This window comes from Mastomys coucha, unplaced genomic scaffold (assembly GCF_008632895.1).
Source record: "Mastomys coucha isolate ucsf_1 unplaced genomic scaffold, UCSF_Mcou_1 pScaffold4, whole genome shotgun sequence".
Lineage (NCBI taxonomy): Eukaryota > Metazoa > Chordata > Mammalia > Rodentia > Muridae > Mastomys > Mastomys coucha.
In genome coordinates, this window is record NW_022196910.1 from 30,559,903 (window position 1) to 30,577,993 (window position 18,091).

Below are 18,091 nucleotides of genomic sequence, written 5' to 3' on the forward strand. Positions count from 1 at the left end.
TCCTTCCTTCCTTCCTGCCTGCCTGCCTGCCTACTTTTTTTAAAGACAGAGTTTCCCAGTGTAGTTCTGGAAGTCCTGGAACTTGTTCTGTAGAACATGCTGGTTTTCAACTTAGAAATCTGCCTGCCTCTCTCCCTTCTGAGTACTGGGAATAAAGCAGTGCATCACTACTATCCACCTGACTAGAATTTATCTTAAAGAAGAAATTTTGCTTCATATTCAGTAACAAAGCATGGCTTTAATACAATAACAATATAGACAACATCATTGGAAAATAAAAAATGTGAGGTAGATATCTGCTTATACAAGCATTGGCTAGGGCTTATACCGTATCTAGAAATCAGGCATATACAACCAAAAATGAAGAAAAGTCATCAGTCTGTGAACACAGTAAAATTTTGTCTATCTGTCTGTCTGTCTATCCATGATCCATCTACCCATCTATATATCTATCATCTATCTCTACTTATTGTCTATTGATCTTATATCCTCAACAAAAAATTTAAACTTCATAATCATTTCTTTAAAAGATACTTTTAGATTTTCTATATCTTTTATATGTATTGAACCAACTTCCTGTATACTACTAAAAGCCTTGGAAGATTTCTGTTACTGAATGTTGTTCAAAGAATACTAGGATATATTTGTGGTTATGTTCATAGAAGCATAAACATATTTTGACATTATGAATAGTATGTCCTGACAACCTTGTAAAAATAGACAGAAAATAAAAGATTTCTTCATATCATATTCCTTAATATAATGTTTGTAGAAAGTATTCTAGAATTATATAACTACATGAGTTTTTTAATTATTCACTTAAATTTTTCATGTTTTCTTTTTAAAAATGCTGGTATACAGAAAATTCTAGTCATTCAGTGGACAACTGAAAAGAAATTTAATATATTATTTTAAAAATATAATTTCAGCTGATATGAAAATGTGTAAACTCGAGTCAGGCAGTGGTGGCGCACGCCTTTAATCCCAGCACTTGGGAGGCAGAGACAGGCGAATTTCTGAGTTCGAGGCCAGCCTGGTCTACAGAATGAGTTCCAGGACAGCCAGAGCTACACGGAGAAACCCTGTCTCAGAAAAAAAGAAAAAAAAAAGAAAAAAAAAAAACAAACGAAAATGTGTAAACTGGATATAACTAAATATAAATAGAATCTGTTTGGTCATCAAACACTAATAGGTAATTAACTAAGTCTAAGAAGATTCTAATATTTTGTGAAAAAATAATGTTTATAAATTCAAGTTTTGGAATGTGAGGGACCTATAGAAAGTAGCATAAATGTCTAGATAGTCAAGTACTAGTTGGAGTTATTGAAGCTTGATTTTTAAAGGGGTTATATGTTAGGAATAGGCAAAAGAGTTTGTAAAATATGATGACAGAATGAGCAGGAAAACCCTTCAAAGATATGATAGTATTTGAAAACTTTATAAAACAATGTGAAGTTATAAATAGTCATGTAGCAAGAATTAGGATGTGATGTTTTCTACATTTCTATCTTATAGTGCTGTTATCTATCTTATCCTATGTATTTACATATGCATGCATGCATGTATGTATATAAGTATTTATATATGTAGAACTGTCATCTACCTATTATCTATCATCTATCTGTTGATATTATAAAATATAAAATTATACATTTATCTAATTAATGTGGTAATATCAAAAATATCACATTATTGTGCTTTTCTCATACTTAACAGCAAGATGAGAACAACTTGAGATAGAACCCCCATCTTGCTTGAGATGGGGCTTCTATCATTTGGGCTGGTGAGATGCAATCAAGTATGACCTACTATATATTTATTTTATTCAAAATGGCTTCTTTGTTGACAGTCATATTACCATGTCAAGGTCCCTCTTAGGAGGTCCTCATACCAGCAGTCCATCCTAGTGACAGTTACTAGATCTACTCAGATGATAACTTATAAAAGTAACATTTTAAGGAGTTCTGCTCAGAGAGAACAAGTGTTATGTTTGATAGAGTTTCTTTGAAAAACATACAACCTCATTTAATCAAGTATCCTCACAGTTGAAAGAGCTGGCTGGAAGCTACATGCATTGATTCTTAAACTGAAAAAAATTACTACTTTGAAATATTAGCACATTTGTATTGAATGGAGTTTATTATCAATGCTTCCAGAGGGGGGAGGGAAACAAAGGTATTTCATACAAGAAGTACTGATATTTTTGAAATTCCATTGAGATTTTCACAATTTTGAAAACAAAATGGAGGTCTCTTCTTCATTGCAAAATCATAATATTTGCTGTGGTGGACATAATTATAACATATAGAGGTGGAGACTAATACTTTTTTTTCTTTTGTCTTTTTTTTCTTTTTTCTTTTTTCTTTTTTTTTAAGTTTTTCAAGACAGGATTTCTCTGTGTAGCCTTCCCTGTCCTGGAACTCACTCTGTAGACCAGGCTGGCCTTGAACTCAGAAATCTGCCTGCCTCTGCCTCCCAAGTGCTGGGATTATAGGAGTATGCCACCAACGCCCAGCGAGACTAATATTTTTAAAATATTAGAATTTAGAAATTAAATTTAATAGAGAATTGAATTTATAATATATAATGGTCACTGATTTTATACTTGATGATCAATAAACATTTGTTTAGTGACTTAATTTTTTCTCAATTTCATGCCTAAATTACTGTGAATAAAATAGCACTTAATATAGTCCAAGCTGTGAATGGAAGAATGGATGCAATTCACTTTGTATACAAATGTCCTTTGTATATACTCTCAATATCTACACATATATATGATATTCTAGTCAGAAAGCAATAATTTAGCACATGAACTTATAAATTTTTGTTCATTATCAAGTTATTACCAGTCACCAATAAATTCTGCCTCACAACATGATTTATAATAAAGGCATTTCTTTAAGAATTTCTCTTTTATAATGACATACATTCTTAGCTTGCTCATGAAAATATTTTTAGAAAAGTGTTGCAAGAAGATTAAGATTTGGAGGTTTTTTTTTTTTTTTCTGTAGTGTTAATACAGTGTACCCTCTAATAAGCTTCCTTGAGTTTTAGGACCAAATCCTGAGCCCACATCCCCAGCATATATTTATATAGATCCATAACTCTGTGATGGGTAGACAGGGCAGTCTTGCTCTTCTTTGTGTAATATATTGAATCAACAAAGTGTAACCCACATTCCCTTTTGAATGAACAAATGATGGCTTGACTTCATATATAGGAACTACAGAAGTCTGTGCCTCATGAAAAACTTACCTGAAATGAAATCCTTCATATACTGTCAGATTGTCTTCATGAATGCCTATAAATGTGAGTACTTGGGGCATAGCAGATACTCTTAGACACTAGAGAATTGACTGTTGAATTTCTACCAAAGCTTTTAGTTTCCTACACCACCAGTTAGCATTCCTCTCCTCCAGTGAAGGAAGAAGGAGTTTTCTGTAGAACTGAGAATATTTCATTAAATTCCCTGATGTGGAACATGCACTTTAGGAGTAGAGACCAAGAACCATAAACTTAGAAAATTAGTATGACATGGCTATGACCAATAGAATCTGTTTAGTGATTCTGGGAGAAAATTTTCCCAACTATAGAGACCAAGTTCTTAAAAACCTCAGATTCATGTTGGTTGAATTCCATCATAAATGCAATTCCTGTACATGAAAAACTTTTATTATCACTCTAAATCACATATGTGGATTGAAGAATTGTATATAGTTTAGCAACAGAAAATATTCACTGAAAGATAATAGAGTAATAAAAATATATGATCATAAGTAGACCAGTAAATCCATATTCTCAGTGTGTCTTCTGTATACATTGCATAAAAGACAACTTGGTATTAGTTGCTTGTAGGAGCATTTTATACATTGTAGATATCCAAACTGCTGTGGAGATGTGTTGCTTTTATAACAACCCAAATGTATACATCATAATACTTAGGCATTAAATTCATTTGGCATTTGATCTTAAGTATAGCTTAGCCCAAATAAGATGTTCATATGTATGTACTTAAATAAGTAGACATGCATCAATACGCAACATGTCAATGATTCTTGACTTGAAAAACTTTAAATTAGATCATTAAATATGCTCATTCCATTTGAAATAAAAGTAGTAATCATTTTTAGAATGTACTTATAAGATTCTACTAGGGATGAAAGTCAACAACTGCACTTCGTGCTTTTGATCACAAAATTTATCATTTTGGGGTAAGAACTGAAAGAAGTACTGTCGATATATTTGAGTCACAACATAGAATACCTTTTCTACTAATAGAAAAGCTTTGGTACTTAAATAAGTTTGTGATAAACACTCTGTTATTTAATGTTTATTTTTCAGTGTGGGACCTCTGATCCAGAACGATTGTTCAATAGCCTTACAAACATATACTGAGTTTTACTATTTGCCTGTGTTTAAAAGGATTTCTTCCTACTCCATTCATGTACCAATTGGTTTCTCAGGACAAGGGGAGCACACTGCTTATGAGAGGCCTTCCCCTCTCAATGCAATTACAGTCATTGCGTCATCGCTGAACACTTCTTACTTCCATGTCAGGAAAAACAAATGCCTGAGGAAAAGGGCTAACAACTCAAGAGAAGTTTCTATGTATCCAAATGAGGACATGATTTGTGGCTTATTTTTCTGTTATTACAGAGCTACCATTGATCTCCAGCTCTTTGCTAACTGTTCGAATGAAGGCTACCCAGGAAGCCTAATGATGATCAGAAGTCCCCATGGTGAATATGTAGAAACAGTGAACACTTAATAAATGATTTGAAAATTTTTTGTTCTACTCTTTATCAAATAAGTTATGACTTGGAGAATACAAGTAGCTACTTCCTCATATTTTTGGGGAGGAGAGAGAGGGTGAGAAATGAAATCTAATTTTTTAAATTCTTCAAACTTATTTATATTATCTAAGAAATTTAATCATGAAGCCTAGACCATAATAAAAGTATTTTAAAGTGAGAAAATACATTTATAGTAAAACTATTATTGTGATGTATATTAGATAGTAGATATTAAATGAGAAAAACAGAGTAAGCCAAAATAGTAAAATAAAACACTTTGCCTAATCATTACTTAAGTAAGATACTCTCTTGATATCCAAGTGCTGGGTAACAACAAAACCTCCATTCTCTCCTTGCAAACTTTAAGATGGTTCGGAAATCTAGACAGTGATGGTAATTTGGGCTTCTTTTAATGAAAAGTTAAGATGAAAGGAGGCAAAAATTAGGAAGTTCTCTAGGCCAAGACATAATTGCTACTGACGTCTGACATAGTAAAAGGACATACAAAAGGCAGGCCGTCTGCTGTGGGTTTGTTTTAAAATCACACAGTAAGACACAAAAGCTACAATAAAAGGAGGAAACAGTGGATCTGATTGTTTCAGCTTTTCAATATGTTAAATAATGTCACCTGTTTTACATATTTTCACTCATTTCTTCATAATACCCTGTGAGAGAAATATTCTAATCCCCACTCTACAGAGGAAACTTCTCCTTAGAATTGAATTTACCCACAGTCATATGACTTGTTTCTGATAGTAGATCTAGGATATTACAATCAGAATTCATCTGATCACAAAGAATACACACTACACTATTATTGTAACAGCGAAGGGAAATGTCTGGAGGAGTCCAAAGGCTCAAAGAGGGTTTCACAGCTGTGACCCATAAACCACTCTCTAGATTCGGCCTTCAAAGTAACAAAGAAATGCTTTAGTTTTTAACAAGGTGACAAGCTTTGAGAGAGAGAAAGAGAGAGGGAAAGCTCAAGGAGAAAGAGCTTTCAATGCTGTAAGTGGTTGGCCCAGGGCCATGAAAGTGCAGTTTGTAAAATCTTTGAAGGTTAAAGGATTTCTATAGACTAAAAGGCTAAAACAACTATTTTTGGTCAAGTGACTAAAAGTAAAGTTCACCCCCCCCAAATTAGCCTATTTAGCTGTACTCTTGAGATCTCAGAATAATAAGTCAGCTGGCATTGCTCGGTGATGATTAGCAAAACAATAATTATCTCTTATTGACCTGATATTATTTTAAATGCTTTCTATTTGATTCTCATAGCAACCCTTTAGAAATGACTAAGTAATGCTTGATGTCAGAGTTCACAGTCTTTACAACTGTATTCTGCTGATGTCAGAGTAGATGAGTAATTACAATAACTAACTACTTGTCCAATCATTTTGTCATTTAATATAATCGTTTTCTAAAGTGGTTTATTATGAAATTTCACCTGCTAGCTAAGCATATTAAAAGATTGCTAGTGTTCACAAAAAAGTCATCTATTGCCAACTAATAGGAATTTCACGCAGTTGGTATAGTATTCTTTTAGTGTCTTACAGTTTGTACTTGGTTGAGATAGGAGTCTGTGAGAGATGGGGTAGGATCAAAGAATGTAAGAGGTACTCTAATATGTTCGCAACACATTTATATGATATTGGTAAAAAATTAAAAGTAATATAAAGGTAGGCACAAAAAATAAGCCAAGTCAAAAAATGGAACTCATAGATCTTATTTATGATTATGTATATATATGTATGATCATATTATCTGAGGATCAATGTCATATGAAACATAATGTTGTGAGCCATAGTATAGTTATTGATGTATTGAGCCATAAGTTCCTGATGGCATATGATGAACAACAGTTTCTTGTTACTGTTCAATTTTTTTCTATTTATTTTCTTTTTCTTTTTATTTGGTCAGTGCTGGGGATCAAACTTAAGGTCTGTGCTTGCTAAGCAAACTCTGCCAGTAAACTACATATAAGTCCTGATGAAAAGTTTTTATACTCTGTATGGGGAAAAACAGTATTTTTTTTCTCCTTTTCATTCTAGAAAGTCCATTTTTACCAACAGTAATTAACACTGATATTCAATGTATAAGATAGACAGTTTTGTTCATATATATTTGTGTCACAGTTGAAATCAATGAGATCAAGATATTCTAACAAGAACCCAGGAATTTATCCTCAATAAGTAATTTTATTTATGCCAATAAAACTAAAATATTTTTTTTTCTTGGTTTTTTGAGACAGGGTTTCTCTGTATAGCCCTGGCTGTCCTGGAACTCACTCTGTAGACCAGGCTGGCCTCGAACTCAGAAATCCACCTGCCTCTGCCTCCCAAGTGCTGGGATTAAAGGCGTGCGCCACCACCGCCCGGCCTAAAATATTTTTTAAATCAGAGAGAGGAACTAGCCAGGTTCTGCAGTAAAAGAGCAAAAATGCAAGAAATGTAAGGTCTTAAAAATCAGTGCAATATGCAAACTAGATATATTGAAATGATTTTATAAAGGTAAACCAACATTTATCACAGTTAAGCTACATGCATAAAGGGATTTAAATTCTTATAACCTACCAAAATCCAAGAACCTGGATGAAAAGTGAGAGCCTGAGAATGATTTTCAGGTTTTATCTGGAAAGCACCAACTATGCAATTTTCACATTTAATAGACTATTGATTTGTATAAATATAAGGTCAAGGAGTATTCAAGCTTTCAAAATGAGCAATTACAATGTCATATGACCTTATGTGTAGACTTGCATCTCACTGTGTTTTGAGAAATTAACACATATAATATGAAATAACATATTAACAATAATAATATGAATCATAACGTATTACAGTGTATTTTAAATTGTCTAGAATATAAATTAAATGAAGACAGAAAAACAGATTATGTTCATAAAATGCCAATATTTTTCAAACTTTTCAATTATTTTCAAAGAAATATTTACTGTTTTCACAGTTTCTAGCTATGATACATTTTGTTGATGTAACATATATTAGTATATTAAGCTGTTTTATTTGTAAATTAAATGTAACAGATAATAGACATATGAGGTAGGCATGACTATAAGTTCACCTGTAACAGTATGACATTTTACAAATAAAAATGTTTTTCAAAGCCATCCCCATTTGACACTCAGTCATGTAAAATTCTGCTGTAGTTGAATTTTTTTCTTTAAAATTAACTTTCCTTACAACAGTTATTAATGATAAAGGTCCAAATGTTCTGATCGAATATGCAAATTTAACTGTAAAACGTTATCCTAAAAACCCTAAGAAAGCAAATGAAGTAATTCAACAAGCTCAAGGGCCTGGAGGAGTGAAGCAGCTTGATTTCCATAATATAATTAAAGAAATACTGATGCTGTTACTTTTAGAAGTAATTTAATTTGGTCTATATCAAAGGAGAGATGTAAGGGAAGAAAAGAGGCCAAAGGCTTCCTTGTGAACAGCACAGGTGACGAGCATCCTAACCCGTATCTGTAAGAGGAGGCTTGCTGGCATTAGCCTCCATCAATTCATTTGTGATTTCTAAATTAATTCTGAAGGAAACCATAGCTTACTTGAGGATCCCGCTGAGTATCTGTGTGTCTGGCTTTGTTTTTCTTTGTTCACAGACAAAGCACTTGCACTGGTAGTGGAAAAAAGGTCTAAATCCGTGTCTTCTCTGCTTACAAGTCTTGCCTGGGAGCAATGGGGGAGAATGTATACAATCATGAAACAAAATATGGCATTTTCTGAATGCAGCTCACATTACCCCAAATAAACAAACAGGCTCTGTCAAACAACCTTCTTCAAAATGATACCACAATCCTTTATTGCTGCCCAGGCAGAACAAATGCACTATGTCAAAGCATTTTTTTGCAAATAAGAGCCGATTTTAAAATTGTGGTTTGCTATTTGAGTCTGTACAACAAAAGAAAACATTTTACTACAGTAATTTTGATGAAAATCAATCTTAAAAGCAGCGGGTGAAACTTTAAACAGCTTAACATCACTTACTGATCTAGTATATTATTTAATACTAATTAAATGTTAGAAATGTCATGTTATATTATTTTTCCAGTATTTGTATTTATACTAGATACAGTGGTATTTTCTATCAACAACCCTCAAAATGAATTTCCCATATTTGTGTACCATTGCATCACAGACTATATACATCCTTTCATTATAACCATTATCTGTGTAAATATTACACTTTAAATGGTCTAATCTTGAGGTCATGTTAAATATATAGTAACTTCAAGACACATTTCATGCACCCGAATGGATTATTCATTTTGTAAGAAATGATTTTTGTCCTTTTATTACTATGTTACAGTAATATTTAGCATCAGTATAGAGTTGCTTCTTACCTATAGGATCTTCTCTTACAGAATGTCTGGCATCATTAGGAATTTATCAAGACTGAGCTGTGAACTGGAGAATATGCTATTATGGAAAAGAAAACATCCTCTAAGTGGATGGGATCTACCCCCAAACCACTGCATAATTGAATCCCTGTGAGAAAGTATTGTTCTAAATGTTTGATGGGAGGAAACTTTAAACACAGTGAAATAAAGACAAGAAACCCCCACTGCGGTTATAAAGTTATCTGTGTGAAGAATTACATAGACTCAAGGAACCAGAATCTAAATATCTTCTTACTTTTTGATATCACCTCTTCCCCTCTGTTCCCTCTCTACCATATCTCCCTGCTTTAACTTCAGACCCCTTCTTTATTTTCTTCCCTTCCTCATCATCCTCCTTCTCCTCTCCCTCCCTCCTCCCCTCCCCCACATCTCGCTCTTCTTCATTCTCCTCCTCTTCCTCCTCCCCCTTCCCCACATTCCCCTCTTCTTCATTTTCCTCTTCCCTCCATATTCTCCCCTCCCCACTTTCATCTTTGGAACTGTCTCCTCCTGACTGTCCTGGCACTCTAGTGATATGATGACAAGCACACACCACATCTGGTTTGCCATTTTCCTTCTCTTTCTTCTTACTTTCACTCACAAATGATTAAAAATATTGTGTTTTCTCAAAAATAAACTTACTTTTGACTTGCTATTTGTGCATATTTATTTTGTATAACACATTTTAAATTTGTATACACTATGGAATTAGTCCCAAACAGCTCTTGACATATGAATTAATGAGCAAATTTATCAAGCCCTCTATAAACAAACCTTCAGACCAATTCTTAAATTGAAACCATAAAACATATAAAATCACATTTAAAGTCAAATTTAACAGTAACATATGACTTCACAAAAGTGGCATCTAACAGCTCAAATCTAAACTTGCAGAAATTTTTTTTATTTTATTTCATGGTAAGACAATGATCCTGACAGGTGGGATACTAACAGCTTTTGCCTATAAAACCTAGAAATCTTACGCACAAACTCAATCCATGTCTGTCAGTGAATATGATATAGCCCATAGATGATTAATATTTAAATATTATATCTGAAATGTTGTCTTTAGCCCTCTTCTATCAACTAAATATATATATATGTATATATATGTATATATATGTATATATGTATGCATGTATACATGTATGCATCTATCTATCTATCTATCTCTTTTCTACTGTATACTTTCTGTTATTGGGATATAATACATTTCTTCAAAAGGCTTATGTTCTGATGGCTTGGTCTGAGCTGGTAGACCTAATCTTGACTGATTGGATCATCAGGACTCACAGAATCTGTGGCTTAATCTACTGATTAACTGAAAATCTGTTGGAAAAATTGGGAAATGGAAAAAATTGGAAGGTGGGCAAGTTAAAGGGAGAAGTAGGTCACCAGGGGCTATGTCTTGTCCTGAGGGCACCTTCCTGTTTCTCTCTATCTCTTAGCTGCTATGACCATAATTCCAGAAGCACAGACCCTAGTGATTATGCACTGGAATTGCTGAAACAGTGATGATTCTTTCATTTAGTTTTTCTTTCATGAATGTGCTACAGTAATGTAAACACAGACTGAACACACACAAAAAATACTTATTTAGCATTTCTTTTGAATGCACAGTTTCCAGGACCCTGGTAAGTACTGAAGATGACAAATCACATATGTCAAATGATGCTGTGCTTACATGTAACTTACAGAATCCATCTCTACAGCGCAGAAACATCGACACATTACCAGTAACAACTAATACAATATAATTGCCATGTGGGGAGATGTCATAGTATGTTGTGTAGAGGCAACACAAAAGAAATATTTACAAGTTCAGCACACAGGGTATTTTCCCAAATATCTTCTTTTGTATTTTAAGTCACGCAATATGGGTTCAATGAATATAAAGGGATATCTGTTCTTAAAGCAATGTAACTAACCATACATTAAATATTTATGTTACAAAAATATATGGTTTTTTTGTTTGTTTGTTTGTTTTTTCGAGACAGGGTTTCTCTGTATAGCCCTGGCTGTCCTGGAACTCACTCTGTAGGCCAGGCTGGCCTCGAACTCAGAAATCTGCCTGCCTCTGCCTCCCAAGTGCTGGGATTAAAGGCGTGTGCCACCACTGCCCGGCACAAAAAGTATATGTTAAATATCATGTTAAATAATGGTATAAACAAACTTAATTCATATAATATTATAAATGGAATTCTATACCAATTATTACTAAACAGTAACTTTGAAAAGAATCTTTTAAAGTATTTTTTCTTCAGGACAAGTTTCCTTTTCTAGTCCATCTATGCAATTCTAAAGCCTACATATATCTCATCGAAAGGACATGAAATTTGAAAAGAACTCTCTAAATATTTAAGGGCTGATCTACCTATAGTTGCCACAATTTAACCAAAAAATTTTTTTACATTATTTATTAAAGAACAGGGGCAACTGTTTAATCTATATGATTGTAAGAAATACTTAAAGCCTTTGTATTTTCACAAGTGAAGGCATGAAAATATCATACTTTAAATTCTTTGTATATTTATTTTTAATGTGTGTGGGTATTTTACCTGCATGTACATAGGTGTATTACTTGAAACCTGACATCGAAGGAGATAGAAAAGGGTGTTGGTTCCCCTGGAACTGAAGATGCAGATTGGACAAAACCCTATATGGGTGCTGGGCATAGAACCCAGGTCCTCTGCAGGAGCAAGCAGTTATTTCAAACACTGAGCCAGCTCTCTAGCTCCCTCACATCATTCTTTAAAAACAAATATTCAGGTGTTTATTACACACATTTTCTTTTACAAAAGAGAAAATAAAGTGTTTTAAAGATGGAATTCTCTTGTAAACTCGCTTGCGTTTTTCGTTGTTTGTTTTGTGTTGTTTTAATTGTTGGTGTTGTTATTGGTGGTGGTATTGGGGTCCTTGTTTGTTTCTTTCGCATTTGCTTATACTCTTCAGGGAGCACACTAACATCCTTTCAGAAGGATGTTTCGGTCATCAAGGTATTTCACGTTTAGTACAAGTCCCCAATGTTGCAATAGTGGTGAAAACTCTTATTGCCTATCAACATTATGACTATTGTAATACTGATGTAGAAAGATTCTCCACACAGACAATCAAGTAAAAGCACAACAATATAATTTTGTACATTGCATAATAATTGACAGATATAATAAAAGGCTAGATATTTATAAGCTACTGGATATTTATTAGAATTGGAATATAATTCTATTTATAAAAATTGTAGGCTGACTATAGAGCAGTATGCTTTGCTACACCAAAACTATGTTTTACATATCTTGCATGCCTTATGTGTAACTTACAAAAAGAAGTCACATCAAGAGTTGGACTTATGCCATCTATGTTTGTGTAAGTGAAGTATATTAAATCAAACAACAAAACCAACTAAGATGATGAAATTCTTGTCAGCAAGTATCCTTGTTAAGCACATTTCTTGTTAGGAATAAGACAAATTTTAATAATTTCCTCCTGTAAGATGCTTTCTTACGGTATATTGTGTCTGTAAGATATAAACTTAGTTTACTCATTTGCAGATTTAGTAAAATCACTGCACATATTACAAATACCCTATAATTTGACTGTTTCTAGGTCTTAAAAACCTTACTTTTACTTCTGCAGAGCTGAATTATGAAGATGTTTTCCTTCATAGTAGATCATTATCATTGCACATATTCACTTTATTATTAATAATGCAGAGTGAGTGGGAAACTATGTTTGATGAGTGTGGAAAAGATAACTTCCATGTTTTAAATATCTACCTGTCTATCTATCTATCTAACTAACTATCTAATTATATGCAATGAAACACCTAGACTTTAAATAAAATTAAATAATGTTAAATTATTATTATTAAAATATCATATTTTGAAAGTTTTTAATTAAAACTTGCATGGAAGATTGCAGAAAACAATGCCAAACATTTCCTTAACATTCTATGTCTAGCTTGCTCAGTAATTTTTTATGTAACAATAATACAATTACCCTTGTATCTACCAAGCCAACAAATTAATATTATTTTATTATTTTATTATTATTATTAAATTAATATTTGGGATGTAAAACTACTAAATTACAGACTCTGATATGTATTGAGCATGCTTTAGATGAAATGTTTGTTTTGCTTGTAGTTCGACCACCTTTTATTATATGTGTATATTGGTAAAACTTGCATTATAACCAAGTCAAAAAACTGTTTCATTCTAAAAGAAAGCCCTTTACATAATCTTCAGGATAACCAATAACTACTGATTTGCTACTGTTAGCTCTGTGGTTTTCAGAATGCTACATAAGACAAATTGTACAGTATATACTACACAGGAATCTGGGGCAAACTCCTCATATTTAGCATCATGTTTCTTCTCTGTATTATCAGTTATCTTGCATATTGCTGGACAATCCTTTCATTGTACATTGATTTACCAGTGTATAATTTCACCCACTGAGTGGACTTTGGTTAAGTTTGAAGCTGTTATAAACAAAACTATTGTAAAAATTTGTGCTGTATTTTAAGTAAGTAATTTTTAATAATCCTTTGAGAATTTCATACAAACTATTTTGATCATATTAATCCCCTGTAGTACTACTTATTTTTAATGAATATTCAGATATTTTAGAAAAATGTTCAGTAGAAATACTGTTAGCTGCCTGTTATCTACTGCATGTTGGTTTACCTTAAAAAGAAGTATCAATTTTTTTCAAGTCTGGCAATGTAACCTTTCTATTAACTTCCTCTTTAAATATATGGCCTCTTTTTCTTTCTTTTTCTTTCTTTTTCTTTCTTATTGTGACATATATAATATTATATTGTTAGATACATATACATGTAAATATATGAATATAGTCTGTTAAGTTTGTTTAATGTTGCTTGTATATATTTGATTTCAGGTATAAACAAATAAAAGGATCACTATTGGGAATCCTCTATCATTAGTTGCTTTTATCTTTGTGGGTCCTGTAAGATTTCTCCCTTCTATACCAGCATGAACCACAACACTGACCATCATTTGATAATATCCCTATAGGTGCAAGATGGCATTCATACCTTGGTGGTAACCATGAGCTCTCTAACTAGGCTTAAAGGACACTCAGCAGGAGGGAAATCATGCCTGGTACTGGATACCTAACCAACTACCTGGAACTAGTAAGACCACGGATTGTAAAGGAGAACCTACTACCAATACTTTACTATAGCAGAATAATTCCTAACTGCATTCTCAAACTTTTATACTCACAGAAAAGTGTAGATCTCACCTTGGGTCAAGGCACAAAACAAGACAAAATAACTTCTCTTTGCTGCAATCAAACCATTACAGAAAACCAAAGCTGATCATAATACAGGAATTAAGTGATACTGGTAGTTCTCAACCCCAATAGATGAATCTACAGCAAACTCATACACCTAAGTCAGGGAGCAGTGTGGAAGACAGTGGAAAAACATTATGTTACAACAGAGGATCAGGATTTCTCTGTACCACTGTGTAATCTAGAAATAGGGAACTTACACAACACCTCAACAATATGATTACCTAAACAATTTTTGAGGAATTATAACATTAATAGATATGCTAAAATGAAATAGGGAATTCAATAAACACCATATTTTCTAATTTCAAAATCTGAATCTTTTTCCAGAAGAATGCAAAATATGGATATTCTGTGGTAAATCCCAGAACTTGATCCATTTAATATTTTTATTCAATTATCAACATACTTTTCTCTATTGTTGACATATTTCCTAATACATTTTAAAATAATATTTTATTTTACTTCCAATTTCCTTTGGTTATGTAACATACTTTAGCCTTGCTTAGGTATAGATATTATTTTCTAACTCGTCAACATGCAGAATTGACACTGATTATGCCTTAAGATATAATGTTGTTTAGTAAGATATATAAGTAATAATATTTATCTACATTAGTAATTATTTTCTGCCTTTTAATGCTTTTTCCCTCCTTTGTTTCTCAAAAATGGCCACTAACAAATATGTTCAAAGATATCATTAATAATATATATATATATATATATATATATATATATATATATTGCTAACAGACTGACAGACTAATATTACTAGGGCCATATGCATGATAGTCTCACAGAGAACTTTTACTAAAATATAAGAAAATATTTAATGAGTGATAATTATGAATATGAACATAGATTCTCTCCTCTCTCTACCTTTCTACTTCTCTCTCCCTCTCTCTCTTTCCATATATGTGTGTGTGTGTGTGTGTTTGTACGTGTGTGTCATATTCAGGAAAGCAGGAAAGAGCAGGAAAGTGTTCAAAAACTTGTTCAAGAAATGGTATGTGAATGCTCTGAAAACCATAATATTATTTTTATCATAAAGAAAAGTATATTTGGGCATGAAATCATCCGTGGGAAACAAAATGGAAATCTATTTGACTGGTATAGAAACTTAGCAATGAATATTTGTTAGTTTTTATAAATGGGAGGCATCATCCGCTTTCATCAACTACGGAAGTACCACACACTCACCTCTTCTTAGAAGTTTCTGAGATGCTACTGAAAATGTCTCATTTGATGAGAACCACTTTGAAGGGTCCACTGTGGCCCCTTTCCTCTATTTCTTCCAGTAGCTTACAGACAAGTGAATTTATCATGCAAAAGCATTCCATTTCAATACTACACTCTTGTTGCCATGTTTAGGATCTGTCCTTAAAGCTCTAACAATATTTATCAGAGTTTCACCACATTCCGTAAAACTTAGAAGAGTTAAGCTGATGAAAATCACTTGTTCCTTTAAATAGGGCTTGATTCTCTAAGATGGGAACTCATGTTGCTGCTTTTTTCTTGTGTAATGTACAAATTCAACTCTTACAATTTTCAAGACTATAATCTCATTAAGCAATTTCCCATCCAGAGTAATTTTGTTTAAAAAATGGTAATAAGTTAATATTTTTACATATGTCAAATAAAATTTTTATTTTAAACACTGTCATATTATAACATTATACTAGAAGTCAAGAACATATATTATTATTTTATTTTAACACGTGGCATTTGAGGTTGCCCCAAAATAGATACAGTTGTCATCTTTTCATAGTTTAAACATATTATGGACATATTTTAAAGTGTTTTTTATTGAGCACTTGTGTCTATAACATTTTTCATTTTTCTCTAACCTTAAACATATTTCTTACCACAAGCTGAACTCTTCCACCTTTAAGTACATCTGGATCTAACTCAGGCAAGAAGTGATTGCTACATGGTGACACAGGAAAGAGAAAAACAAGTTACAGCATAAATATAGAACAGCAATGTTTTCAAATGCTCAAATGTCTTTATATATAATAGAGAAAACAGCTTCAATCAAGGTTACATGTAATAAATGCATCCCCATACACATTACACACTCACTTCCTCTACTATATGTAAATTAATTTTTATAAAAATAATTTCTAAGTAATACTTCAAAACTATAGTTCTTTTAAAATACAAACATCAATGAATAGAAATCTGAAAGTATTAACAGGAAGAGTTATTAAATTATAGAAAAACTAAGTGTATTTAAATTACATTTACTTTCTCTCCCCGCCCCCCTTTTTCTTTGGTTCTTTGAAAGAGGGCATGTGATACAGACCAGGATGGACTCAAAGTCAACATATAGTCAAAGATAAGGTTGAACTCCTCCTCCAATTGTCTGTACCTCCGAGTACTGGGATCCCAAGCCCTATCATCACTCTTAATATTTACAATGATAAAATTTCACTTGAGACTGCAAAGATTTTTTCCTTTAATGCTCTACCATGCTTATGCACACCATTAATATTTACAATGAAGTTTAATTGGATCGGAACACTGATTTTTGTTTTCATTAAATTTTGTCTTTGGAAGCTGTAGAGATGGATAAGCAATTAAAGAGCTTGCCATGCAAGCATGTGAATTTCAGGCATGGTGGTCAGTGTTTAGGATCTCAGCACTGTGGTAATGAGAGAGTAGGCTTTGTTGAATAGACAACCTTTCCTAAGCCAGTTATTCCCAGTCTAACAAGAGACCATGTCCTAAAAAATATTGTGGTGTTAAAGAAAAAGACACAAAATGTGTGGGTGGAGAAGGGGTTTTGGATCTGGGAAAGGTTTGGGAAGGAAGTGAATATGATCCAAGCACACCATGCAAAATGGTTCAAAAAAAAAATAGATGGTTTCTGAGGAATGGCTCTAAAAGTGGACTCATATACACATGCACCAACCCCAAAATGTGTACACAACACACACACACACACACACACACACACAGAGAGAGAGAGAGAGAGAGAGAAAGAGAGAGAGAGAGAGAAGAGAGTGTTTTTCATTTTTAAAAGTAATTTTTAAAAATATATTACAAAGAAATATTTTATATGTAATAAATAGAAAATAGAGATTCTGAGCAATTGTTTGTTTCTTCTACTAGATAGAGATTTCATTTACTAATAAGCAACAATATTAAATACTTAAACAGGTAAAATTCATCCTCAAAAATATTGTTTGCATTTTTCACTCTATCACATCTACATCAGTACTTTGATTTGTGGACAGTCTCTCATGTCAAGTTAATATAGGTAAGAAATAGATTCTGTTGTATTTTTTTATAATTCTAAGGATGCTGTTACTATAAATTCTGCCAACCTGATTATTTGACATAACATAAATTTAAGTTTGCATTAGTTGGAATACTTCAAAATAAAGCATGAACTACTCATCACTTTATTTTTCTTTTTCATAATGGATATGTCAAATAGCAAAATGTTTCCATTTTCACTGTGCTTTCCATATGAAACTTTAAGTCATATATATCATCATAAAATTTTCATTTCAGCTGTCATTTCATGACTTGTCATTTCATTTCATGACAGAATTTCAGCTGTCAATGGTAAAAGTAA

The 18,091-nt window shown here is 32.6% G+C and overlaps 1 protein-coding gene across 9 annotated transcripts in view; it reads right to left on the reverse strand.

Moving 5' to 3' along the window:
* Lrriq1 (leucine rich repeats and IQ motif containing 1) overlaps positions 1–18,091 on the reverse strand; it is a 200,863-nt gene that overhangs the window by 9,664 nt on the left and 173,108 nt on the right. For 6 of the 9 annotated variants that reach the window (XM_031349424.1, XM_031349417.1, XM_031349418.1 and 3 more), the window contains 2 exons: positions 16,374–16,434; positions 8,362–8,482 (listed from right to left, as the gene is read on the reverse strand). In XM_031349424.1, the coding sequence (XP_031205284.1) occupies positions 8,362–8,482; positions 16,374–16,434 (182 nt within the window). Of the gene's footprint in view, positions 1–7,187; positions 7,214–8,163; positions 8,483–9,156; positions 9,233–16,373; positions 16,435–18,091 lie in introns of those variants that run through there. The other 3 variants (XM_031349421.1, XM_031349422.1, XM_031349419.1) reach the window with 3 other exon arrangements.